Consider the following 25,712-nt stretch of genomic DNA (forward strand, 5'->3'; position numbering starts at 1 on the left):
GTCCTTTCCTGGGTATCCAAAGCATGTTCTCAAAAATGTTCCGCCCTTAAGCAACCTTTGCCTTCCATGTCATTTTGGGGCTACCCGCAAACAACTCATCACCATATTGGTTTTCTGCATCATTACACCTACGTCTACAGGGTAGAGGTTTCGTCTCGGGGGCGGGCAGGGCTGTGGTGCTCACACTCTGAGCTGTACGCGGCCCTGTGGAAACCAGGCTGACACTTCTGTGGGAAGGACCGGGGCTGCCGGCAACTCAACATCCACCTTCAGGGGAAAGCAGGCCGAGTGCGGCGAGAACATGGAAGCAGAGAAAGGTACTGTCATTTACCCCGTTTCATCTGAATCAAGCAGAGGGAAGCGGGGACCCCACGGGCCTCTCTCTCCGGGTTCCACAGTCTCCACTCGGCCTCCTCCTCAAATCCAGCGCAGCGCCATGGCCGGGGCGCCCTCAGGGCCCAGGGAGCCCGGCCGGGGCAACCTGGCGGAGACTCAGAGGCTCGGAGACTAGGAGCACGGATCCGAGGAGGAGAACGCTCCACCCTACAGGCACTCGCCGCCCCAACGCCGCGTTTCACCGGCAGAAAAGCAAACTCTTGGCACCGCCGGGCCACCTCAGCGGCGCGCCGCCCACCTTTCGGAGCGGAGGGCGCATGCGCGAGACGCGACTGCGCGGCCCCGCCGCCGGAGGCCGGAGGCCGGCGAGGGGGCGGGGCCGCGCCACTGCGCGTGCGCACGCGGACACCTAGGCGGAAATGGCCCGCGGGCGCCGGGAATGCGAGCACCTTGTGAGGAGGCGGCGGCCGCAGTGGAAAGTGCAGGCGTAGGCCAGGAGGAGAAGCAGGAGGTGATGGCGATGGACCTGGGGAGGGGCAGACGCTCCGTCTGGCTTAGGCGCCAGCTGGGCTGGGGTCACCCTTCCAGGTGACACACTGGCTCGGGAGTGGACATGTCCCCACACGGCCTTTCTCCATGTTTGGGTCCCAGACACCCCCCCCCCAGATAACCTTGACACCGTCCAGCTTCATCCCAAGGAACGTGCGGTAGGCAGGGAGCGGGGGACTTCTTTTTTTAAATATCGGAAATCTGTTGGCACGGTTTCCAGGGAGGAGCATCCGCTCCTCGCCCTTCTGCCCTTCGGCTGGCGAGTACTCGCAGGCCTGAGGCCATCTCCGGGTCTCTTAGGCTATTCTCAGGGCTTCCGGAGAAGTGTCGGGGGCCCGAGTTCCCCAAAACAGCGTTTTAAGAACTACTTCCGGGTTCTGCGTTCTGTACTCTGCCCGTTTGCAATGCAAGGTGACTGTTCTCATCTGGCTATTAAATTGATGTCATAAATTGACACGAGTAGTTCTTAAAATTCTTCCGGTCCTTGCAGCTTAATTCTCTTCCCCATCTTTTTATTTTCCTTGAAAGAAATACTAAAAGAAGGCAGAAGAATTTGGTGTGCTAACTTTTTTTTGATGTTGGTTATATGCATTTCTTCTACAGTAGAATATTAGACGTCTAAAATTCTTTTTTGGATAACCGTTTTTCTAAGTGAATTGGGATAGTTTGGGACTTGGATGAGAGACATACAGCATTTGAAAATAATTTATGTAGATATTTAACTTCTTACTATATGTGTTAAATCCTAATGTTAGTTTTCTCCCTTGGAAAAAGAGAGTAACCTTCAAAAGTTAGTACACAGTTTCTTCAACTTTGTGCAGTAAAGTGTGTTCAAAGAAATGGAGCAGAATCTTGTTTTTCTCTTGTTTTACTGTTATACTTCACATGTCGCGATTAATATTCAGAGTCCAATTAATCTAGGTTTAATGGCAAGATTCTTTTACTTGTAACATTGTGACAAAATACGGGATCAAGTTGTTTTAGATTACTCACACTGTAATGATGTATTTTCCTCATTCTACCTTTAGTGGGAGACTTTTCTTCTAAAGATTGAGAGTTAAGAAATTAATTGAAATTTTTACCTCAGTAGATCATTGTAAATCACCATTATCACCAGTCATTTGTTATTTTTAAATTTCAATATGTGCTAGAAATACTACCTTTTTTTCATTTTAGCAGTTATTTGTAACTTAAGTAACTGAAGTTAAATGTCTGTGTTGACTCTAGGAAGAGGCATCAGGCAGTGATTCACACCTGTGGGCTTTTGTACATCAGTTTCAAGGGTTACATGAACTTCTCAATTAAAGCAAAAATACTAACCATTTAACTTGAAAGCTAATTTTAATTCTGCGCTTGATTTTTTTTTTCCTGCATCACAAGGACATTAGCCCAGTGTCTTCAAATGATGCTTAATATAAGCCATTAACGTCTGAAATGAAAGGGATATGGCGAACATTCAGGAACACAGTATTGGGTATCAGAGCTACAGTGTCTTCATCAGTCACGTGATCTGACCAGTGATGTTCTGATTAATGAAACTGCATTCTAAATGCAAAGGCTTTAAAGGGCACGTTTTCTGGTGCTAGTACCTCAAGTCAGCAGAGAAAATTAATTTGTTTCCATGTTCATTTCAGATGCTTTGTGGGAAATTTCAGTAGAGATGTCAGTATTTTGGCACTGATGTTTACAAAGGCACAGTACTGGGGGGATTTAACACTGCATGTCTGGCACAGATCTGCAGTGTGTACAACTGCGATTGCCAGTAGGTGTGTCAGAAGTAGCAAAGTGTTGGAAAGGGGCAAGGTAACGGTTGACTAAATGATGTTTTACTACAGGGCAATAGAGTCCTCTATTTAGTATCTTTTGTTATGTGCTAGAACATCATACGAAGATGACATCATCTCTTCCCTTGCGGATTTCATAAACTTGTGGGAGAAGCAGACACAAAAACAAAAAAGTTATACTTTTTATTTAGATATTTGTAAAAATATATATAAAGTGCTACAGAAGTCCAGAGAATCAACCAGTTTGTAATTTATAGACCCTCAGTCAGAGGTGCAGCATTATCAGAATTGATGTTAAGCAAAGTGAAAGATGGATCAGAGAGGGAAAAGAGAGATTCTGTTCGAGCTAATCTAGTAATTTAATCAAGAGAAAATGGTTGCTTGACGGCAGGGTGGCCAACAGAGTTTAGGTATATTTATGGATGTAGAATTAACAAGAATCTTGGCAAAATATAGAATGTGAGGAAAAGGAGAATCTCAGCTTCCAGATTTTTAGCTTGTGCTTCATAGTAGGTACCAGTAGTGAGACAGGGCACACAGAAAGAAGAGCAGGTTTGTTTTGAGGGGAACATAATTAGTTTAGCTTTGGATGCTTTGAAAATGAGGTACCTGTAAAACTCTTAAGTAGAGGTGTCACAGAAGCCTTGGGAAGTACGATCCTGGGTCTCAGGAGAGATGTCTGGGTCAAAAATCCAGATTCATATTTCCAGCCACGCATCAAAGAGGTGACTCCACTTCAGCAGACCATGTCACCCTAGCCAGAGTTCTAAAAAGTTCGGTAATGGTAGCTAATGTTTATGGACTGACTTAACCATGCTGGGCACTTTTACACTTATTTCATATAGTCTTAAAAATCCTGTGATAGGCACATTTTTTACCCCCCTTTTAAAGATAGAGAACCTAACATTCAGAAAGATTAAATACTTTTCTCAAGGCTCCTCAGCTAGTAGGTAGCAAAGCAAAGTCTAGAATTTGGTTCTGTCAAAATTCCAAAACATGTTGAAAGCACCGTGCTCTACTACTCTCTCATAGTATGAGGTATAATTTCAGTGCTTCACTAAAACATGCCAGGCATTTCACTTCATTATAGACATCTCAGCAGAAGATGATTTTGGAAGAATGGTCTAAATGTTTTGCTACAGTTGTTTATTTCCTTCTATAGGACTTGTCTCCTCCGGCAAAAGAAAGACTGAACAAAGGAGAGGAAACCAACAAAGAAAACTTTGGAAGCGCTGAATGTGGCAAAATAAGAACAATGGATCTCAAGTTCAACAACTCCAGGAAATATATTTCCATCACCGTCCCATCCAAAACCCAAGCAATGTCACCACACATCAAGTCAATAGATGACATTGTAGTACTTGGCATAAATCTCAGCAGATTTAACAAACTTACTCAGTTTTTCATATGTGTTGCTGGAGTTTTTGTATTTTACCTTATTTATGGATATTTACAGGTAAAAAAATTAGTTATTTGTTTCTAATACGTTAAATTGTTTAGGTCTGTATGGGCAGTACTAATAGTTTTGTCCAAGGCCTTTTCCTTTAGAGGATAGCAAATTTATCCACCAATTTAAGGTTTTTTAGTATAGTAGTAGAAAAGAGCTCTTAAGATTAAATTGGCTGAAAACAGGGATCAAAATTTTAGAGTTAAATATTTCACGTGTCAGGAGGGAAGAGGGAAATAATCATAAAAAATTGAAATTATTGGTGGTAGGTATGGCTCAGTGGTAGCATGCACAAGGTTCTGGGTTCAATCCCCAGTACCTCTATCTTTAAAAGAACTTAATTTTTTTTATTTAAAATTATGAAAAAATATGAAACACTGTGTTTTGCCAAATGTAGGTAATAATTGCAACCGTGCGTTAGCTTTCGTAAGAAAATGATTTAAGTATTGATTGGTACTTTGGGACATAATTCTCAGGTAAAATTGAATGATAGCACAAAAGCCATATTCCAGTTCACTCTTGATTCCTGGAGCTCAATAACAGGTCATTTTGCAAAAGTGTACCAGGATGTTTTCTGTTTGAGGGGTCTCTTTAATGCTATACTATTTGAATCATTCTTTTTCTGAAGTACCTATTATGTTCTCATTCTTGCTGGTTTCCTCCTCTAATTCAACCATGCCAGAACCTTATTTTTCTGTGAGTTTTGCCTGTGCAAAACGTTTCTGACGTTGCCACAGTTCATCTCATGCTTGCGTTGTGTAATGGGATAGTTGTAACCATTTGACCGGCAGCAAATTCCTGACCTTCAGTGTGCTAGATGGATGACTGTTCAGGCTAGTGTAACAGAATGTTTGAATGGGGACTAATACTAGCAGTTGTCAGTTCATTAATGAGTATTTTCGGCCATTACCAATTTTGCTTTTCATGCAACTCCCTAACATGAAAGAATCTTTTGTAATTCAAGAAAAGGAAAGCAATGTGTTTTCTTAAAACACAGATATTTCTGATATTTTTTAATCAGAATGATCTTAAAAATTATTAATTGTACTCTTTTCCATTGTCTTATAGAGATGAAATATAAAGTAAGTATAAAGGAGAAAGTAGAATTGTGATTATTCCTTAGCTTATAAGAATTAACTGTAAAACAATATGAATTTTTAATTTTTAATATTTATTATAATAACTGATTTTCCCACTAGAAGATGGCATAAAAATCCAGGTATCACGATGAAGAACAATCCAAAATAGTAAACTTTATCAAATGTTGGAATTTCTTATTGAGAAACGATTGTCCTTCAAAATATCATAGCTCTGGAGCAAATTAGCCATTTTAATGGGATATTAATTAGAAATTTACAAATTTCATTTAATTTTTCTGTTTTATTTATGAGCAGAGATTTTAATTTACAACTGATTTGTGCAGTTTCTTTTAGAATTAGATAAACTGATTATAATTGTAACACCACTTTTGTGAAAACTGACATTGCTACTAAATCTTGCATATAATTGCATATTAAAATAGTTTAAAGAAAATGGCGTTGTGTAATAAAGCTAGCCATATGTAAAGTGAAATATTGATCTGAATACCAAGATATTAATTAAGATATTTCTATGTTTTATAGTTCATAAGCCAGAAAGCTCCTAAATAACTTACAGACTTACTTGAACATGAAGTCTAAATTTGGGGAATTATGCAGCATCCTAAATGTACAGAATCTAGTTCAGGGTCATTTTACAGCTATGTTTAGTTTTTCTTTGAAAATAGATTTGTCCATCAATTTAATCTTTTTAAAATTTATTTCAGATACAGCTGAAATATATATATGTGGTGAATAGTTTGATTTATTCTGTTAAACCAGATAACTTAATTAGAATACTTTTAATGAGATTAAGAATCGCTTGTTAACAGTTAATGTAAATGTTATTTCATGATAACGACATTATGTTTATGGAAAGTATTCTCTCTGTAAGAAGAAGTTTTACATAATGTGTGGCACAAAAAAAATCCAAAAAATGACATTAATTATCGATTTGAACTGGGGGAAAACAGGCCTGAGATGATAGACTTTAATGAAATGTGCTTGTTCTAATGTACACGTGTTCTTGCATAAGCTACCTCTCTCATTGTTTGGGCACCTTTTAAGATTTTGGTCTTTTAAGAAAAGAAAAAAGCCTAGGATGAGGTTGCTTCGTAGTCCTCCCTCCCCTCCTCCCTGTTTCTGCTCATTGTCATGCCTGGATATCTAATGTCACTTTTTCGGAAAGTTTTACCTTTTAGAAGCCTTGAGATTTGGATGGCTTTTTGTTTGTTTTGCTGTTGGGAGTGAGGCCTGGTTTCTTTTAAACTATTGTGCTTATAGGAATTTATTGAGAGGAAATGGCTCTGCCCCTTGAACTCAACACTTTTCGTGTATCTCTCAACAGGAACTAATATTTTCATTGGAGGGTTTTAAGCCCTACGGCTGGTACCTGACTTTAGTGCAGTTTGCGTTTTACTCCATATTTGGCCTAATAGAACTTCAGCTTATTCAGGACAAGAGGAGAAGGTACGTGGTTTGTCTGCTTTTATTCTTTGGTACTTAAGTATACTAGGAGTACATTGTTTTGCTTTATTTCTTGGGCACATGGAGTGTATTATATGTAAAATACGTATTTCCCATTAATGAAACATTTAATACCTGAGAATTTTTGTCAGTATAACCAATTTATTAAAAATAGTAAGTATGACATTTCCATTATACACTGAAAAAGTGTCATCTCTTTAAGTTTTTCATTATCAAATAAAAAAATGTTGTTTAGACTCAATGATAGCTGGCTCTTAAAATGGGAGAATGTATTCAGATACGTGTGTGTGTATATATATATGCATATATGTATGTTTTAATAGTGGAAATAGATGTGGTTACTGAAAAATTTACAGTGGCACTCACATAAAAGTGGTGAAATGAAACACCAATACCTATGTTTCTACTGGTTTTTTAAATGTATAGTAAATGTTTTGTTTTGTGGGATACATTCCACTTAACATCATTGTGTTTGAAATGGCCAGCAGTAGAGACTAGATTATTAGACATTGGAGAAATTTCATAATGTTCCTTTTCATCAAAACTAGAAGAGTTTCTATGATAGTATCTTTTAAATTAAGGACACCTAGGTTTGAGAAATATTTTGAAATATTTTTAATGGCATATTAAACAGTGCCATTAAAAACCTAGTCTCTTCTATCAGAACGTGGTTGGGAATTTGAATATAACATTTTCTAACTAAATGTAAATGTAAGTGTGGTTATCCTGGTATATTAGACCCTAATATGTGAATATTTCATGTATGTACTGGACAGTTTAAGTGTGATAAGGAGCTATAATATTGACATCCTGTTTTTATTGATATGAAGGTTTAATCCTTCAGTGAAAATAAAAAATTTCACAGCTACTTTTTTCCTTAACTAAATGTTTTTGATGTATGAAAATAACTATAAAATTTTAAATACTTAAATCAGTAACACCAATGTTTTTTCATGGTCTAATTAACCTTTCAACCTCACTGTTGCCAATAAATTATTATAGCAGTGATGTTAAAAATGTTTGAATCTGAGGACATCCTTTTCATTATTTTCATGCTGTGAGACTGTACAAGACTTAGCCATAGGTGATAGAATAGAAAGTAATTAAATGTATGTGTCAAGACTAATATGTAGGGAAGCCTGAGGATTCATTCTATATTGCAAAGTGCCGGGCCTGAAAAACACAAATGATGTCTCTCCTAACGGTTAAGTTTTAAAAAGTCACTGCTCCCTCTCAGCTACCAAAAAGAGATGGGGAGTGAGCCCCCAGCCACGTTTATCCCAGCCTGTAAACCACATGACCACACACATTTAAAGGTAAAGTCACTTGGGTTTGATCTAAACATAAGTGAAGGAATTAGGGAGAAGAATTTATAGACCTACAATAAATGTAATTATGAACGGAAAACTTTTCATCCCAAAACACATTAAAAACTGTTTTAGAAAAAGTCTTTAAAGTGTATTACGGTGACAGTATGGCCAATCACATATTTTTCTATTTATTTCTGAGTATATATCCATCTCTGAAGTTCTTTAAGTGTCTCAGCTCTTTAGACCTTCAAGTAGTCAAACTCTGCTTAGTTTTTTCTTTCTTCTTCTGTTTATGTGAATACCTGTGTACTTGGAAGAGTACAAGTTTTGGGGTCAGAAACATGGATATGAGTCTTGTTCCTGCTTCTTATTAGTCCTGTCAATACGTCAGGGAAGTTTCCTAAGTTCTCTCTGTTCCATTTTGAGGATCAAATGTGATGATGGTGGTGCAGCACATTGTAGACAGAAATACCCTGAATACACCCCTCGTTATTCTTCACCAAAGATTACCTTGTAACTTTAGTGTTAATTACTCTAAGTGAGTTTTTAATAAAGGAGATCTAGCTGTCAAATTGGCTTTGAAGGGTATTTTTAAAGTTACAACTTGGCCCATCACATCTAAAGGAGTGAGCAAATAAAGTAGAAACAGTGAAAAGCCTGGAGGCAAGATGATGAAATCTAACTTTGTTTCACGAGCGAGGAAGCAGACCTGGAGGAGAGCTGGGATTTTCCTGAGCTCATGCCCCAAGTTTCTGTAAGAGTTGGAACCTTCTCACTTGAGGTTTCCTGAGTTTCAGGCTGGTTTTCTTTCTTCCTGTACTACGCTGCTTTTCTAACCATCATTCCTTGTGATTCTGCTGACCTGACTCATTTTCTGGCCACTGTTTGCAATTTATGGATGAGGAAGTTTGCCTCCTGTGATTCATATCGTTACCTGGAGAAGTGATGCTGTCCACCCTCACTGATGGTACCTCATTGAGGGTTAAACCCATGGACAGTGTGAAAACCAGTGTCAGCGTACACTGATGCGTACGGGCATGCCTGGTTATTTCCATGTGGGTTTTAAATGCTGACCACTGTACTAGTCAGAGGTCTAAAAATTGAAAAGTAAGTGGAAATAATGCATTTTAATTGAATTTTTCTGGTAAATTATTTTGCTGTATATCTAGCCATATACAAAATATGGAGGCATTTGTTGCCTTGATTTAAACATGGACACAAATCCCAAAATGGAAGCTAAATCTAAGTATGCAGCATAACCTAATAATACGTGAATAGCGCTTTCTGTGTTAGTGACACCAGCGTACGGTCTTACTGTTTTAAACCATTAAGTATTTATAGTCAAAGTAAGCACATGCTCACAGTAAGAGCTCAAAATTCTGAGGATTTCAGGTTAAGAATCTCCTTTAGGAAATCCACTAAGAACCCAAAGTAGAAAGTTTGGGATCATGAGGAGTCAGATTCCTCATCTGGAAGTTGATTGTTTTGACATTTTATGGAATACAGCATTACAGATGAATCATAAGATACTGTGGTAATAAAAATCATGTCTAGAGTTTTAAAACCACCATGTTCTTTTTCTAGAGAAATTCTGCTCAAGTTATTCTAGCAGAATGACGGATGTATTTTTCCTAATGCTAGATGGAAATGTTAGGAAACAGAGCAACACTTTAGAAGTTAAAAATTAGGTAAAGTGCCTTTTACTATTACAGGGGCCAGTAATTTTTTAAAAATCAGTTCTTTTTTTTCTAAATTTAGTCAAAGATGTTTTTATCTGTAGCTCAAAGTACTGTTAAAAAAGCCTTTAACCAACATTTATAATTTCAGTTAAGAATTTAAGTAAGTCTCTAATACACCACTTGTTCACACAGTTGCCAGTTCTCACTTATGACTGATTAAATAAAGGTAAACTGTTATTTTTACCAACATTCATTTATACAAGTAAATAGTGTTGTAACTTTAAGAGTAGTGATATCTTACCAATATTTCTTGAAATACTAAACAAATTAGAAGAGTAATTAGACATTTGCACATTGTAAACACAGTCTCTTACAGTAGTATGAGTTGGGTCCCAAAATGAAGATTTTAAAAATTGTCTTTTACAGAATACCAGGAAAAACCTACATGATAATAGCTTTTCTAACTGTGGGTACTATGGGGTTGTCAAACACTTCCTTGGGCTACCTGAATTACCCTACCCAAGTCATCTTCAAGTGCTGCAAATTGATTCCTGTTATGCTAGGAGGAGTTTTTATTCAAGGTATAGTAATGCTGTATTTTCATACTGTTTGCAACTCGTAGGCTATGCTGTGGCATCTAGCATTAGGAAAAACGTTAAACTTCGGTTAATATTTCTAATGGACGTTCTAGATACTGTAACACTTCTGAGCGGTGTCTAATAAAACTAAGCTATTATACCTGTGATATACCTTAGGGTCTGAAATCGGTAACTTGGACATGGGGGAAAATAAAAAGGGTATTTTGTTTGATTCTTTTCGTCTGGAATCTACTACATTGCCAGAAAGACTGTATTCGCACATTGAAGGCCTGGCCCAGAAGTACCTGGAAAGCTCTTTTCCCCCCAATTCTTTCATTTTTCCACTCTCCAGGTCTCCCCTCTCTACCTCCATTATACAGATGGACAGTCTCACGCTGAAGTAAAACTTAGGCTGAGCAGAAGTGGTTTTTTACTCACTCTGCAGGCTGTTGAGTTTCTGAAGCCCCAACTGAGTTATAAACTATGTGAAAAGAGTAGTAAAAGAGGAGGCAGTGAAACGAGTTTTTGTTTTGTTCATGTGGCTGTCATGAGCCATATTCACATTTTCATAATCATTGAAGTTCTTACACAGCCCGACTTCATTTGATGCGTTACAAGTCTTCCCAAGAGAGCCTTTAAAATAAAAATGTGTATATCGGTGACTTCACATAAAGTTCCAGGTTAACTGTTCACACAGGAGAAAATAAGGATCTCAATTCCTATTAAAATTCACAATTAACATTGTAACTGACGTGGTCTGTGTAGTACGTCCTTACAATCCTTCTAAAAAGTTACTCTGTGTGATTTCATTTTTTAAATGTGGGTGTACTAAAATAAGTCAGTCCTCACCAACCTAGAGGTTATCTGACTGTAGTATTTGCACACTTACACACAGCCTGTATAATTTCTCTGGTTACTTTGTAAGCTTATGAGCTATGAGAAAATTCACAGCTTTATATTATACATAAAGTAAAAAAAGGCACTAGTTTCCACCAACTTTGTAGATGTTCATATTTACTCACTGTCATAACAGATGAAGAAGGACCTCTGACCTCACTTCTAAGGACATGTTGGTGCTCACTGGCAATTTAATTGTCAGAAGCACTTCTGTGATTGACTTAGCCCTTGACCTAAGCGTTCGTCACGATTTCTGGCATGGGCTGTGAAAATCCGTGTACGTTCTACTTGTTTTAAACACATGGATCTAAACCTGTGCTGAGTGGGTAACTGCACAGTGCAGTTGACATGTGTCTGTTTTGCACAGGAAAGCGTTACAATGTGGTGGACGTGTCTGCTGCCCTGTGTATGAGCCTCGGCCTGATATGGTTCACCCTGGCCGACAGCACGGTTGCCCCTAACTTCAACCTGACAGGTAAGGAATTTATTTGTATTCCCAGGTTTTGTAGGCATTTTGGTTTAGAGTAAAAATTTTTTACTATTTCATAAGGATTTCAAATGACCGTATAATATCTGTGACTCTCATACCTAACGTAAAGTTTTGGGACCCTCCATACAAGATGTAGTAAAAATATCACAACTCTGGAAATACAACAGTTGTTTTTAGTACTCTTGTATTTTAACGTGACCGGAGGCTGTTTGCGTAGTCAGAATCTTCTGTTATCGAGTACATGATAGATTGGTTTTTTATGGGCTGAATTAGAGATACATGCATGAGTTATAGGAGAATCATAATAATAATTTTTATTCTCATTTTCTTAAAAAAAAAGGAAACCTGCACACTTACTCGTCATTGTTTTAGCTAAAAAAGGAAAATTATGCTTTATGTTTGTTGGTATTGGGCTATAAAATATAAAGATGGTCATAACCTTAAAGTTCATAAAGATTCTACCGTAAACACTTTCCTCATGGTGTGCCGTGCAGAATTTTGTCAATTAAATTTAGATCTTTCATGAGCAGAATAGGTATTGTAGTATGTTTAGAAATAAATAAGAATTAAGAATATGTAATGGAATCTTGTTTTTATTCTGAAGACCTTACAGAGAAATTGTTTGTTATATACACAGTATTGTCATTTTTAAACTGTTGAGTTTTTACTTGTAAGATTATTTTAGTATCATCCCATTTGCTAGCCTGACCCCTAACAAAAGTATTTCCTTGAAAGAAGCTCTAAGAGAACAGGGAGAAAAACAGAGCAAAACAAAGCAGCACTAACAACAACAACAGATGCCTGTCTGCGCATTAGCAAGTGCAGACGATGTGTGTGAGGAAAAAATTGTCACAGAATGAGGAAATCATCTACGTCAACTTCCCTTTCCTTTCTGAGAAGCACAGTTTTCCTTACCAGTTGTTAGTCAACCTTTCTTACTAACCTGGTTAACCGGGCTAAGTTAATGGATTCACATGTAACCAGTTCGGCATCCTTTCCGCCGTCAGAAGATGCTGGTAGAGCCTAGTAGGTGAGCTCTTCCAGCCTTGCTCATTCAGGGCACCATTCAATGAGCTTTATTTCAATGAGCTTCACTCTGAGGAGGCTTTTTGCAGGTGTTCCTGATGTGGCTCAGGGTTTTCAGGAGCACTTCATCTCCACGTCAGCAACCGTGAAAGGAAGGTTATATTTAAAAACTGAGGGAACTGGCTCTTCTACTTGTGAGAAAGCAGTGTTGGAGGAGTGCTTCACCATGAAACAGACACGATGCTAATAGTTTGCCCCGCACAAAGATCGTGGGCGGCTAGAATGAGATGCTGGAAAGATGGAAGTGAGAGCACGTACTCGTGGTGGGGGTGAGGGTGAGGACAGTGATGGAAAGAGGTGGCTTCAGAGGTTCTGTGACTTCTCACTGTAAGTGAAGCACTAACCCTTTCTGACTTCTCTGGGAATATTTTTTAAGAGAATGAGAACCTAGTGATACTTCATCCTTAAGAATTATTGATGAGCACATATCACAATCCCTGATCTGTAAGAGTATATTATCTAAAGGCAATTAGATTAACTATTAAAATGGTTACTTAAGATAGACATAAATAAAACGTTGGATATGTGAAGTGAATATTCAAGTAAATGCCTTCCTTTAAAATATTCCGTTTGGGATGCAATTCCAGAATTTTCATGCTGTTGCCATTGTTTGGAACATTTTTGGAATGTCTTTCAATAGCCTTTCAGGAGCTAGGACATTATTTTCAGGGTCTTCAATAATAGCACATCGTTTTCTTTTGAGGACAGGTTTGATATTTGAAACAAAGAAAAAAGCATTCAGAATCGAGTTTGGCGAATAAAAATGTATGTTTAGGTAACAGATACCAAAGTTAGATGATACAAAGTCAAATTGAATCAATACGAAAGCTTGAAAATTCTCAAGTGCATACACATGTACATTTATTTTTCTGCTACATTTGATTGCATATATATTTTTTAAAAAAATAGAAAGGGAAAACTCCTTTAAATCTCACCAGACTCACGGATGTAACCAAGGTTGCCCTTTGTTCTTTCTGTAAAGCTTCATGACTGGTGGCCACTGTCCTAAACATTTGCAGGTAATAGCCTCCTTCTCAGGTCGACGTGCACATTTGTATGAGTTGATTTCCAGATTTGTTCATGCCCGCAGTTGTACCTGTTATAATTATGTGGTAATTAAATATGACTTAAATATTCAAAAATGAGTTTGAAGAGAGAATGAATTAGTTCTTTGAAAACTAAATTAATTGAGACACTTTGACGAGTCAATAAAATCACTATTGAATTAGGTATAGGTGAGCAAGTGTCAAAATTGGGGGACAGCATGAAAACATGAAAGGATTCTCCACCCTCATTTTTTCAGAAGTTCCTCAGTTTTTGGTGCATTTTTAAAAACAACATAGAAATCATAGAGACCGTCTTTTACGAGTGTGGTTTATACAAAAGAGAAAGTATAGAATTTTAATTTGGACCCGTAGTCAGAGAAAAGGGCCTTGACAACTGCATCATATTTATGTGTTTTAAATTAAACATTTGAATACTATGGGTAAATTTTTTATGCTTTCCCTCTTTATCTGATTGTTTGAATTAATGGACTAACCACTGATCCCAGTAGATCTTCTGAGACTCTCCTCTGTGTTTAATACAGTGTTTCTTTCAAACGTATAACCTACTCTAAAAGCAGAACTGTTATTTGACATGACATGACAGTGAAAAACAATAAGGTGACCGCATTAATGCAACTTATTAGCATTAGGTTTTTTTTTAAATAACATCACCTACATGCCAGTTACAGCTGGGTAAAATGGGTATTTTTATGGGTAAAAATACTCCGCTTTACTGAGCAAATGTGATGTAAAGTCTCCTTTTGGCTTTTTAGTCCAATTAAATTTCTGATAAGTCTTGATCATCATTTGTATGTTTAAGTAAGGAGGTTATTTTTGTCTTATGCCTTCTTGAAGGTGTGATGCTCATTTCCCTGGCACTGTGTGCAGATGCTGTCATTGGAAATGTCCAAGAAAAAGCTATGAAACTGCATAATGCTTCTAATTCGGAAATGGTAAATACTCCCGTGCCCTCCCTTCACATCAGACAGACTCAAAAATGATGATGTACTAAATTTTATGGAATAATTATGGTATGCATTGCATTTTTAAACTAGTTTCTCAGCATTATTTTCATAAAAGTAATACATTCAACTGTTACAGGCAGGTAAAAAGTAAAGTACCTTAACCACCCTTAATACCTTATTGTGCATATTTGATAAATGTTTCCCTCTTTGATTTCTGGAGTTTGGGGCATGTTAAAAAATATTTTGTTGCATCATTTTCCCCACTCTTTGTATTTGGTATGATGTTCTCCTTGGAAGTTTGTAATTTGCATGTGGTTTAGCTCATCTTTTCCTCCATGGCTTCTGGCTGCGTGTTAGAACTGCAAAGGGCTTTTCCAACTCTCAAGATGTAAGGACTTTACCCTTGCTGCCTCCTGGTTGTATAATTTCCTTTTGTGTTAAGTCTTTGGTCCAACCAAACATATCAAGCCAAGTATTTTTATTGAAGTTATTGTTAGGTGTTTCATCTTTTTGCCATTGTTACCACAAATAATGCCTTTGCTTCCAATATATCTTCTCACTGGTTGGTATTTGTACATAGGAAAACTATTATATGTGTCTGCATTAATTTTACAGCCAACCACCTTGCTAGATAGACCACATACAGCATTAAGGGTATAGAGGACTGGTCTTTCCTGTCACTTTGTCAGCAGAATAGGGCATCTTATGTCATGGGGTCCCTGGGAACATTGGAACTTTGATCCTGTTCAGGAGTTTTCTTGATCATCATCACCACTCTTCCTAGACAAGGTAGAGATCAGACAATGAAGAAAGCGTAGGTAAATGCTATACAGTGATCAAGACCACAGGCTCTGGACAAAGCCTTCATTATATCCGAGCTTTGCTAACTCCCCTGTGTGAGGAAAATGACTTAGTGTCTGTCAGTTTCGGTTTCTTCATCTGCAGACTGAGGAACGATGAGTACGAGCGCCTGTCTCTCGGGTTGCTTGTGAGACATGAATGCGATAATCCACGCAGAGCGTGATTAGCACGGTGCCTGGCACGGGGACGCTGATGCCCTTTGTGAGGACTGTGATCAGCTGGGATGGAGAGGTTGGTGGGAAATTGGGAAAGTAAGCAGTGGGTAGGCCATAGACTGCTTACTTTCACTGTATTTTAATGTCTTTTCCAACTTAATGTTTGGGTGTTTTCATGTCTGATAAATAGTTTTAAAGTGGTTTTGTTTTGTGTACATACAGAGGACCCCAATATTAAAATCTGATTTGAATTCAGTAATTAAGCTAGGCAAAAACTGAGTAACTAGGTAACCGTGTACACCAAATAATGTGTAAACTTATAAACAGGACCAACCATCATTTCCAGAAAATTAGGCCATATTGAAACAATGATGTTACTTTTTAAATAGTTTCTTGTACAAATTAATTGAATAGGTTAATTGAGCCGTATATTGAAAATCCTTCATTTTCCACCTTTGGCTGCATGGCACTATTTTCCACCTTATTTTTGTCTACTGTAGGTTTTGTATTCGTATTCCATCGGTTTTGTGTACATTCTGTTGGGACTGACCTGCACTAGCGGACTAGGCCCCGCAGTGACATTTTGTTCAAAGGTAAACACTCTTCACATTTTTTAAAATAAACACCTTTCATTACATAGTGTCCTCTGTATCTCTAATTTCCCTTGTTCAGAATGACTATCTCTTGTGTCATTTGATAACGCCTTTAATACAATATATGTAGATCAGAAATTATTTCTGAAATGAAATGATTTATATTTAAATTTATTGTATCCTTGCCCTAGCCTGTAAGTCAATTTTTAAGCTCTTCGTACTGTAGAAGTTGGGGATTTTTAATTTCATCATTATTTTTCCATTAAATCAGAAGTAAATAAAAATCTTTGCTTGACTGCATTGTTGAATGGCCTATTATGGCCCAAGAAGTTGATTAAAGTCTGTGGTTTTATTTCATTCATAATACCTCAGGGTTTGTTTTGCATTTCTCTAACAGGCTCTTTTGTGTGTTGCAGAACCCAGTTCGGACCTATGGTTATGCTTTTCTTTTCTCCCTCACTGGGTATTTTGGAATCTCCTTCGTTCTGGCTTTGATCAAAATCTTTGGTGCACTCCTTGCGGTAACAGGTAGGAGTGATGTACTTGCTTAGATTACGAAATAAGCATTTAAATGTCCTCTTAGACTCTTTTCCAAAACAAAGGCAGCACCTACTCTCCATTAAAAAGAAGATTGTCATAGTTCTTCAGTGTATTCCTTGGCTTATGGTATTTCTTTAAAATTCTAAGGAAAATGATATTTGATCTTAATTTCTTATCTGCAGGCTTAATTTTAAAATCAAACATACACATTTATCTGAATAGTAACTTTGAAATACTTTAAAAGATCTTTTTGTTAAAAAGTATGATGGAGTGAATACCTTCAGAGAAAAACACTTTAAGCACTTTTCATTTATAGCAGAATTCCAGTTTTGCTACACTTAGAATATGACAGGTATATTTTAAGCGAAGTTTTTTGGCCCTTTCACTTGCACGCTTTCTAGGGCATGAACCACATTAGCGTCTCTTTTCACTGACACTCTGCACCTGCTCTGGGCAGGGACTTTGCTTGGCACGTCAGAGGAATGGAGGCCATATTTGTTTTGCTTTGGAGGAGTGAGTGGAGCAGATAAGGGCTACGGGGAGACTCAGTGAGGTGACTCCATGTGCTGCCTCCTATCATTGGCCAAATGAATGGTCCACGTGACGAAAGCTCTCGGCATCTCCCACATGGAGAGAGCTGGGAGTGACACCCAGGATTGGAAGCTGTGTGACCTGCCATGAACAGCACTGGGTTGGGGTATCAGCAAAGGTGGAACCCAGTCCCAGCTCTGACACTTAATGATATGGGACCTGGAGAGTAAGTCTCTCCTCTTCTCTGGGCTCCTGTTTCTCTCTCTTGTGAAGCCATTGGGTTGGACAAGATCATGTCTTTCAGAGATCTATAGAGTCTACATCCTGAATGCATTTATACATCAGATTTTACCTGATTTTAATTTTTCATGGTTTTAGGAGAATACTCATTTTAATGTCACTGAGTAAATTAAACACATGAATAAATATTGCTCTCTTTGTAAAAGTTCATTTGCTTCCTAAGTTTTCTATTTGCTCATATGCTACTCTCCTTTTTAAAGTTCACATCCCTGATGGTAAACACAGGGAATTTCATTGTAGATCAGGCTGGATCAGTAACCTTCCAGGTCACCTCGTGCTATCAGGAAAGGTTGCAAATTCATGTACTCAGCTTGGGTTTCAGTTTGGCTTGTAAGATAATAACGGTTCAGAAGGAGCCTGATAGGAGATTGTGTGTATTGATGAGGCCTGTGGTTGGTATAAAGAAATGTGAGATGCAGTCCTTGTCTTGAAGGTGTGGGCAGGTTTATTTCTCCCTCGTGTGAAAGAAATCCAGAGGTGGTCATGATAACCACTAACGTGACCCTAGCCCGCATCACGTACCAGGTGCCATTTTGGGTATTTTACATGTATTATTCAGCTTAATCTTGCGACCCTATAAAGTAGGCACTGTTCTTGTTCTGTTTTACAAATGGGTGAACTGAGGCACAGGGAGGTTAAGTGAGGGGCCCACAAGTCAGCCAGCCAGTAAGCTGGAGAATCAAGATTCCACCAGAGGCCGTCTGGCTCCAGCCCTGTCCTCTTAACCCACCTGCCACCCGCCTCCCAAGCCGGTCTGGTGGCTCCAGCTCCGTAGGAGTCCAGCCTCTCTCTGCCGTCCTCATCCCCACTCCAGGGAGGCGGGCAGAGAGGAGAGAGAGACACGCCCTTCTCTTCAGGGAAATCACACTCCAAGAAACAGCACTTCTGCTCTCATTTTGTTGGCCAAACCTAGTCACATGACCACACGTGGCTATAGGAGATGTGGGAAAGTCTCCCACATAAACATTTGGGGTCCTTCTACCAAAGTGGAAGAAAAATAGATTTGGGGAATCAGGCTCTGGCACGTGTTTCCAGAACAGTGTCTTTGCTATTCAGTCATTCATGCTTTGAACATTAAGGGCCAGGAACTGCAGAGTCTGGGGATATGAGGATGAATGAGACGAGGCCCTAAGTAAAGCACACAGTCTAGTGGAGGGGAAGGCGTGCCAGAGATGTGTGCAGAGTCCTGTCTGTACCTGGGTGGGACAAGGGAGGAAGATTGCAGGCCATGATCCTTGAAGGTAGTGTAATAAAGATGATTGTAAAGATTACTTGTGGTCTTAGCTGGAGGTGCCCACCGTTGGGATGTTAGGATGTCCTTTAGATCACCACTTTGGAAGAATAACCACTAGTCTACTTAATCATGTCTTCCTTGGGAAAGCCCTTCTTTCCTGCCAAACTGAAGTTTTTCTCTCTAAGGGATGGCGTGCCTCCACGGCGTCCCGGCCTCCATCAAGGTCATGCTACAGCTGCACTTGAAGTGTAGCTCTATTATTTTATGTCTGTAACCCTGCTGGACTGTGAGCTCCATGGTGGCAAGAACAATGACTTCCTGTTTGTTGGGGTGTTTTTTTTTTTTGCTTTCCTTCGTTTCCTCAGCATCTCACATAGATCTTGGCACACGGTAGGCTCTGTAAATGTTTGTTAAGGAAATGATTTCCAAAATATTACCAAGATAGGAGGCATGTTCTTAAACCAGCCTCTTTCTCCTTGCAGTGACAACGGGAAGAAAAGCAATGACCATTGTCCTTTCCTTTATGTTCTTTGCCAAACCGTTCACGTTTCAGTAAGTGCTTTTTAATTCAACAAGTTGCTCTACTTTTAGGTACTTTGTTTCACATTCCCTCTTCAGCAGCCTTAATTTCTTTGTAAAGAATCCTTTTCATCTTGACCCAAATTTATTGATGTGTCTTCTGCTGTTTCAGAAATGTATGTAATTATTTTGAAGAAATCATTTTGTGCACTTAAATTGCCTCACCAATCCCAATGCACATGTGACCCTGTTTCCAGTATAAATCAGTGTGAGGATGTGTTGAGATTAAGGGATTCCCCTTGCCTGGTGCAAATATATAAGTTACATATATAAATATGTATGTGGCTTTTTAAATTGTTAAGTTGGCTGCCTTTTCCCACAAAGGATTTGAGGTAGAAAAGTATTCTGTAAGTTGTGTCCTAATTATTTTTTTAGTTTGTGGCTTTTTGTGGAAGCATTTAGTCTATTCTGTTTAGTGTGTATTTGAATTTAGCATCATTTAAACTTACACTGGTCAGTAATTGAGAAGATTCAGACTTAGAAACTATCAATGTACAGTCGTCCCTCGGAGTCCACAGGGAACTGGTTCCAGGATCCGCATGGGTACCAAATTCCAAGGATGTTCAAGTTCCTTACAGTCAGCCCTTCCTTTCCACGGGTTCCACATCCATTAGGCATACAGAGGGTAGACTGTATGTTTATTGAAAAAGTCCACATATCTCAGTGGACCTGTGCAGTTCAGACCTTCATTGTTCAACTGCATAAGCTTAAAGGTAACCACAAAATAAATTTACATCAGTGTGCAGTCTTCTGTATCCACGGGTTCTGCATCTGCAGATTCAAGCAACTGCAGATCAAACATATTTAGGGGAAAAAAATTCCAGAAATTTCCAAAAAGCAAAATTTGAATTTGCCATGCACTGACAACCTTGTACACAGCATTTACATTGTATTAGGTATTATAATAATCTAGAGATGATTTAAAATATCCAGGAAGATACATGTAGGTTATATACAAATACTGTTATCTTATACAAGGGACTTGAGCATCCATGGATTTTGGTATCAAGTCAAGGGAAGGTCCTGGAATCAATCCCCTGCTGATACTAGGGACAACTGTGCTGTTTGTTTTCTATAAATTAGTCTATTTTTCTGCATGTGCTAGGTATTCATCAGTCTGTGCCAGTTCTCCTACTTTTTATCTCTTTATATTCTGTCCAACTGGGATAACTAGTTGGACTGCTGAATTGAATTCCCGAGATGGCCGTTGGCAGAGTTACGCATCCAGCGCTGTAAGTGCATTCTTGAGAGCTTTGGTAGGAGTTGGACTTCACATTTGCTATTATCCTCAAAACTCCAGTGAACTACATTTAGAATTTTGTAAAATACTTTATATATAATATATATATATACGTGTATACTTGTAAAAATATAGAATTCTATCTAATCTGATCTAAGTATTATTTGTAAAATAAAATAGTATTTTGTTTTATTGAAGAATTATTGTGAACTCACCATCATATTCTGATAAATAATAGTTACTCTGATATTAATCTTCTTTTCTCCTTATTTCTTTCCCTTAGGTATGTGTGGTCTGGTTTGTTAGTTGTGCTTGGTATATTTCTCAACGTTTACAGCAAAAATATAGATAAAATAAGACTGCCATCGGTATATGATCTGATAAACAAAGCAATGGAAGTGAGAAAGTCAAGGACGTTGGCACAAACTGTATAGGCGATGATTCGCCCTGTGTTTAAAACAGAACTCTAAGGGAACAATCATCAATTAGTTAACTTTCCAAAGGGACTGTTACAAAAGCCAGAGGATCCGAAGGCGTGCTGTTCATTTGTGGATGGGTTACGTGTGAAGTCAGCCTTTCTTCAGAACCCTTGTTTGAATGTTTGACTTCTGAAGCTATCAAGAGTCAGTCAGCCGGGCACAGCCTAGAATAAGATGTCAGTGTGAAGGACTCTAAGCTTAGCCATCTGTTGAGAAGTTCACTGGACGTGGACCATGTTGGAAGACTGACTGGATGCCAGCATGACGTATCAAAGAAATTGATACGTAAAACCAGATGGTTTTTTCATTCCGTTTTGGTGGTGGTATTTAAACTGATTCTCTGTTATAAGAGTGAACTGATGATTTGAAGTCCAGAGGGAATAACTTCATTATAAGTAAAAATTATCCTGTGATTTTTTTAAAATAATACGTTTGAGAGAATTTTGTTTTCAAGAGGGGAAGTAAACCTCACATAAACTTTAAACCTTAGGCTTTTCTCAGACCACTTAGAAGTATCCTTTCGGGGAGCCATGCTGTACGTTCTCTGTGGAATACGGGCAAAACAGTAAAGAGAGTCATTGTTCTGTATCCTGTAAGTGTCACAAGACAGAGTCCCTGTTACTCATCAAACAGGCTACAAGATTTAATGTTTCAGAATTAATTGGAAGGAGAATAACTGATGTCTTAAATTATTATGAAATTATCATAGTTTTTCTTAAAAGTGAAATTTAATTTGGCAGCTTGAAGATGAAATAGGACACGCTTAAGAAAAACAAGTAGATTTAGCGAATTTACACAGTATGTTGCTCGCACAGCTTTAAGTCTAAGCTCAGAAAGATTTTGGTCCTGATTTTTTAGCGGTGAGTTTTGGAACTGCTTCCACTGTATTTTAAAAAGTCCTATTAATCTTTATTTTCAGTGTAGGCAACATTGGTTAAAACAGCTTAGAATCTATGTTCTTGGTGATACCACAAACTTTGTGAGTAACGTATACTTGGAATATTTAATCTCATTCTTAAAATTCCATCGTATTCTGGTGAGTACCGTCAGCTGCTGTTATGTGCATGTGTGGGTACAACAGAGCCCAGGATAATTTAAGGATAATTTTCGCTGGTTGTATAATAATCTGTAATGGAAAGTATAGCGCTTCCCTGAGCTCTGTGAGTTGTTCTAACAAGCTATGGAACCTGACGGGAAGGTGGGAACGCCCCCGGATCTGTAACCAGCTGGTCACAAGTGTGAGTGGCCTGGGATCCTCGGAGCTTGCAGCTTTCTCTGACGGGAGAGCAGTCTTGTCACCATAACCTGTGACACTTGACCTCATTCCGGGTAGTTAGGACCGCTCTGCAGCCTTGAGGCATAACAAACGTTTTAAAATAACGATTAGCGTTGTCTGGACTGTCCTCTAAGTCTCTTAATTTTTTTGAAGTGATTTTTGTCTTAAACCCACTTTACATTCTAAATTCTTCCTTGGTCAGAGAGCACAGAATTTTAGTAAAATCTGACCAGGACAAACAATAGGGCTTAGCATGATGAAAATACATATGCATTCCAGCATCGCCTTTGCTCTACACGGTTGCTAAATTATCAGGTTATGCATAGGGATGCTCAAAACCTTTTGTGCGCTTCCTAGTTAAGCACATGACAAGTTTTTTTCCACTGTGTTTGAGCAAAAATGTCTCATTTTCACGTATTCTGCTTTTCCCGTGTGCCTACTGAATGTCCTTGCACTGTCCCATAGAGCTGACTGTCTAACCTTCTTAACAAATAGTGTAACATCACTGGCTTGACTGCTCTGTTTTTATTCTAGCATCGTTTGTTCCCTCTCTCACTGAACCCAGTGTGAGCCAGGCATTGTACTAACCAGATTCTGAGGATGCAAAGAAGAATCAAATGCAACCTTCAGTCTAAAGGAAGACTCATTCTAGAGAAGATTTGCTTTGACCTCTACATGAAAACATATAAACTATATTGAGTTCCTTCCAGTCACGAAGCATCTTACTAGCCTTAAATTTTTGAGATAATAATTCCCCACAGTGGCAGTGCTTCCAAAACCTTCATGTGCATATGAATCACCTGAAGATCTTCTTCAAAATGGGATTTTAATTCAGTAGGACTGGCCCTGGGGACTGAGATCGCACCAGCGAGACGCTGAGGCTGCTAGCCTGGGCACCCCACTTGAGGATGGAGGTCTTAGCTACAAACGCTGGATGTTTTCATTATCAGGACAGCTTACGTGATTTGATTAATTTTCACCTGATCTCCTTCCATTTGCTTTTTCAAACTTATCATTCTCTGTGCCCTGACCCTATTTAACTTCTCTGAGTCTCATTGTCACACTGAATAGTAACCTCGCCATGTTGCAAACTTCCTGGCATGAGATTTCTTTAATCATGGCAGGTGTATGAAAGATTTAATATTCATTACTTTCCCATAAATGTTGTTTTTTCTTTTTTAAATCTTCACGAAAATAAGATAAACCCATAATTTCCTACCAGTCATGGTCTGTTGTTTTAATTTCATGGCGTGTAGTTAGAATATTCTTTATGCTGTTTTTTTGTAGTGACATTATGAAGAAAATGTTCCCTTCAGTGACTTACTGCTGCCTTGGAACCAACTGTGTGTTGCAGGGGGTTCAGGAAGTAGGACTCAACACTTAAGGGATTCTTCTGAGACTTTAATCACAAAATGTGTTTTATTAAATATCTTAATCCTATGATACCCCCCAAATTTCTAAAACATAATTAATTAGACCATTTTAATCAGTTTGACACGATTGATAAGATTTAAATAGACGAAAGGAGTAAAACGTGGATAATTATTCACAATAGGTAATGACAGAATGAGACCTTGGAGTCTGATTGTTACAGATTTCCTTGTGGGTCTCACTACCCTTTTTTTTTTTCTCCTAATGCCAGTTACAGAGAAAGGAATGAGAAACATCAATTCAAGGGTATACTGTGTTTCATTTCCGACTCAACAGAATGTGAATATTTGGGGATTGATTTTTTCATATGTTCTGAAAATGTCCATTTATACATATCTTAATTGTGTAGGGTATATTTTTGTAGATGTACCCAGAGAAGATTCATAAAGGCAAGTCATCAGTTTTCTTTAGTTTCTAACTACATTTTAATTGATAGAACATTTCTCTGCAATATCTCTGCTAAGCAGCACAAAGTCATAAAATCTCAGGACTGTTTTGATGTTGGCATCTGTCATTCAATCAAAGAAGTCGATGGAAACGTCTTCTCTTAAGAAGGTTTGATCGGATAGGATGGGGCGGGGCTGGGGGGATTGACTGTATGACTTCAGTGGAAGTCACCAGAAAAAAGCAAACAAAAAAGTTCACCACTGTTTTCATTACTCATTACCATAGCTGACAGTTCATACTTTTTAGTGGAGGGGCCATGCGCGTCTATGGTTTGTTACTTATAATCTTTCTGAAGAGTCAGTTCAGATGGGACTCTTAATTTGAGTGGACTTGTGTCAATGCCACTTTAAAATAAAGCCAAACTGTTTATGATCATCTCTGCTCTCCAAGAAGAGTCTGTGTTCAGGCTGTTATAATGAAGCCTGCTGGCACTATAGCCACCGCATTTGAATAGTCATCTCTATTTGGAAAATAATAATCAAATCATAATACAATTAAAGTTGCATGCTTAGAAAAGCTTTAGTTTGAGTTTTGAACATAATTTCAAATCACACACCACTTATTACCAGAACTATCACAAGAAAGAAAAACTATGTGGTGACAGTGTCCTTAATCATCCCTTTTTTCAGTGTAGTGGATGAAGTACAGTAAAATCAAGCAATTCATGCAAAATCTCATCACATTCCTGACAATTATTCAGGAGTACTGATTCCTAAGTCTAGATTCTCCCCTTATGGTAGTAACAAGGTCTCCAGCTAACAGAGAAGAGTCACATAGAATCATTGCAGTGTAACTTCTGATCTGGCTCTTCCATGCCGTGTTTCTGAAATTCCCATTCCTAGGTCCTTCAGCCCCTAGTGCAGCTAGAGGTTTAGTCCCACCTGGAGATCTTGCTGGGGAGACAAATGGACCTTGGAGTTCATACCGTAGCTTAGCAAGTCAGACCCCTTTGTTTTCCTCTGATCTAGGAGCCTACGTTCTCGATTCTTCCCCCTTATGAAGAAGCTTCTGCCATGTGTTCTATATCCAGTTGTATCTTCTTGGTCTTGAGCACACGTGTTCTATCTCCTTGCTCAACACTTGTATTGAAATTCGGCTCCTGACCATTCCTTTGATTCCACCCCCAACTCCCAGTTGCCCCCTAAACACCTCTCCCCATGGCTGAGTCCCATTCTGCATATAAAGGAATGAATATAAAAAGCCACTACTCATAGCAACAAGGATAAATTTCACACCTGTAATGCTGCAATGAAAGAACGTATATAAAAAAGAACATATGATTCCATTTATACAAAGTTTAGAAAACAAGGGCAAA

The 25,712-nt window shown here is 38.5% G+C and overlaps 1 protein-coding gene across 4 annotated transcripts; it reads left to right on the forward strand.

Annotated features, from left to right (window-relative positions):
- The first annotated feature begins 204 nt into the window (after positions 1-204).
- On the forward strand, positions 205-24,355 carry SLC35B3 (solute carrier family 35 member B3). 4 transcript variants are annotated; one of them, XM_031688091.2, is made up of 10 exons: positions 205-317; positions 3,832-4,125; positions 6,541-6,662; positions 10,096-10,250; positions 11,512-11,619; positions 14,622-14,719; positions 16,248-16,340; positions 16,757-16,868; positions 19,428-19,497; positions 21,048-24,355. In XM_031688091.2, exons 2-10 carry the CDS (start codon positions 3,925-3,927, stop codon positions 21,196-21,198), a joined length of 1,110 nt encoding a protein of 369 aa, XP_031543951.1. In that variant the 5' UTR covers positions 205-317; positions 3,832-3,924; the 3' UTR covers positions 21,199-24,355. The 4 variants fall into 4 exon arrangements, with proteins under 4 accessions (XP_031543951.1, XP_006198712.2, XP_072801800.1 ...); XM_006198650.4 differs by lacking the exon at positions 205-317 and adding an exon at positions 733-847; XM_031688090.2 differs by lacking the exon at positions 205-317 and adding an exon at positions 916-1,043.
- Positions 24,356-25,712: the final 1,357 nt, after the last annotated feature.

This window comes from Vicugna pacos, chromosome 20, assembly GCF_048564905.1.
Source record: "Vicugna pacos chromosome 20, VicPac4, whole genome shotgun sequence".
In the NCBI taxonomy this organism is placed as follows: domain Eukaryota; kingdom Metazoa; phylum Chordata; class Mammalia; order Artiodactyla; family Camelidae; genus Vicugna; species Vicugna pacos.

Bases quoted from the DNA above. Each gene is read 5' to 3' on its own strand.
- SLC35B3 (XM_006198650.4), top strand. From the start codon at position 776: ATGCGAGCACCTTGTGAGGAGGCGGCGGCCGCAGTGGAAAGTGCAGGC. The intron at 11,620-14,621 runs GTAAGGAATTTA...GCCTTCTTGAAG, and splicing joins CCCTAACTTCAACCTGACAG to GTGTGATGCTCATTTCCCTG. The intron at 16,341-16,756 runs GTAAACACTCTT...TGTGTGTTGCAG, and splicing joins CAGTGACATTTTGTTCAAAG to AACCCAGTTCGGACCTATGG.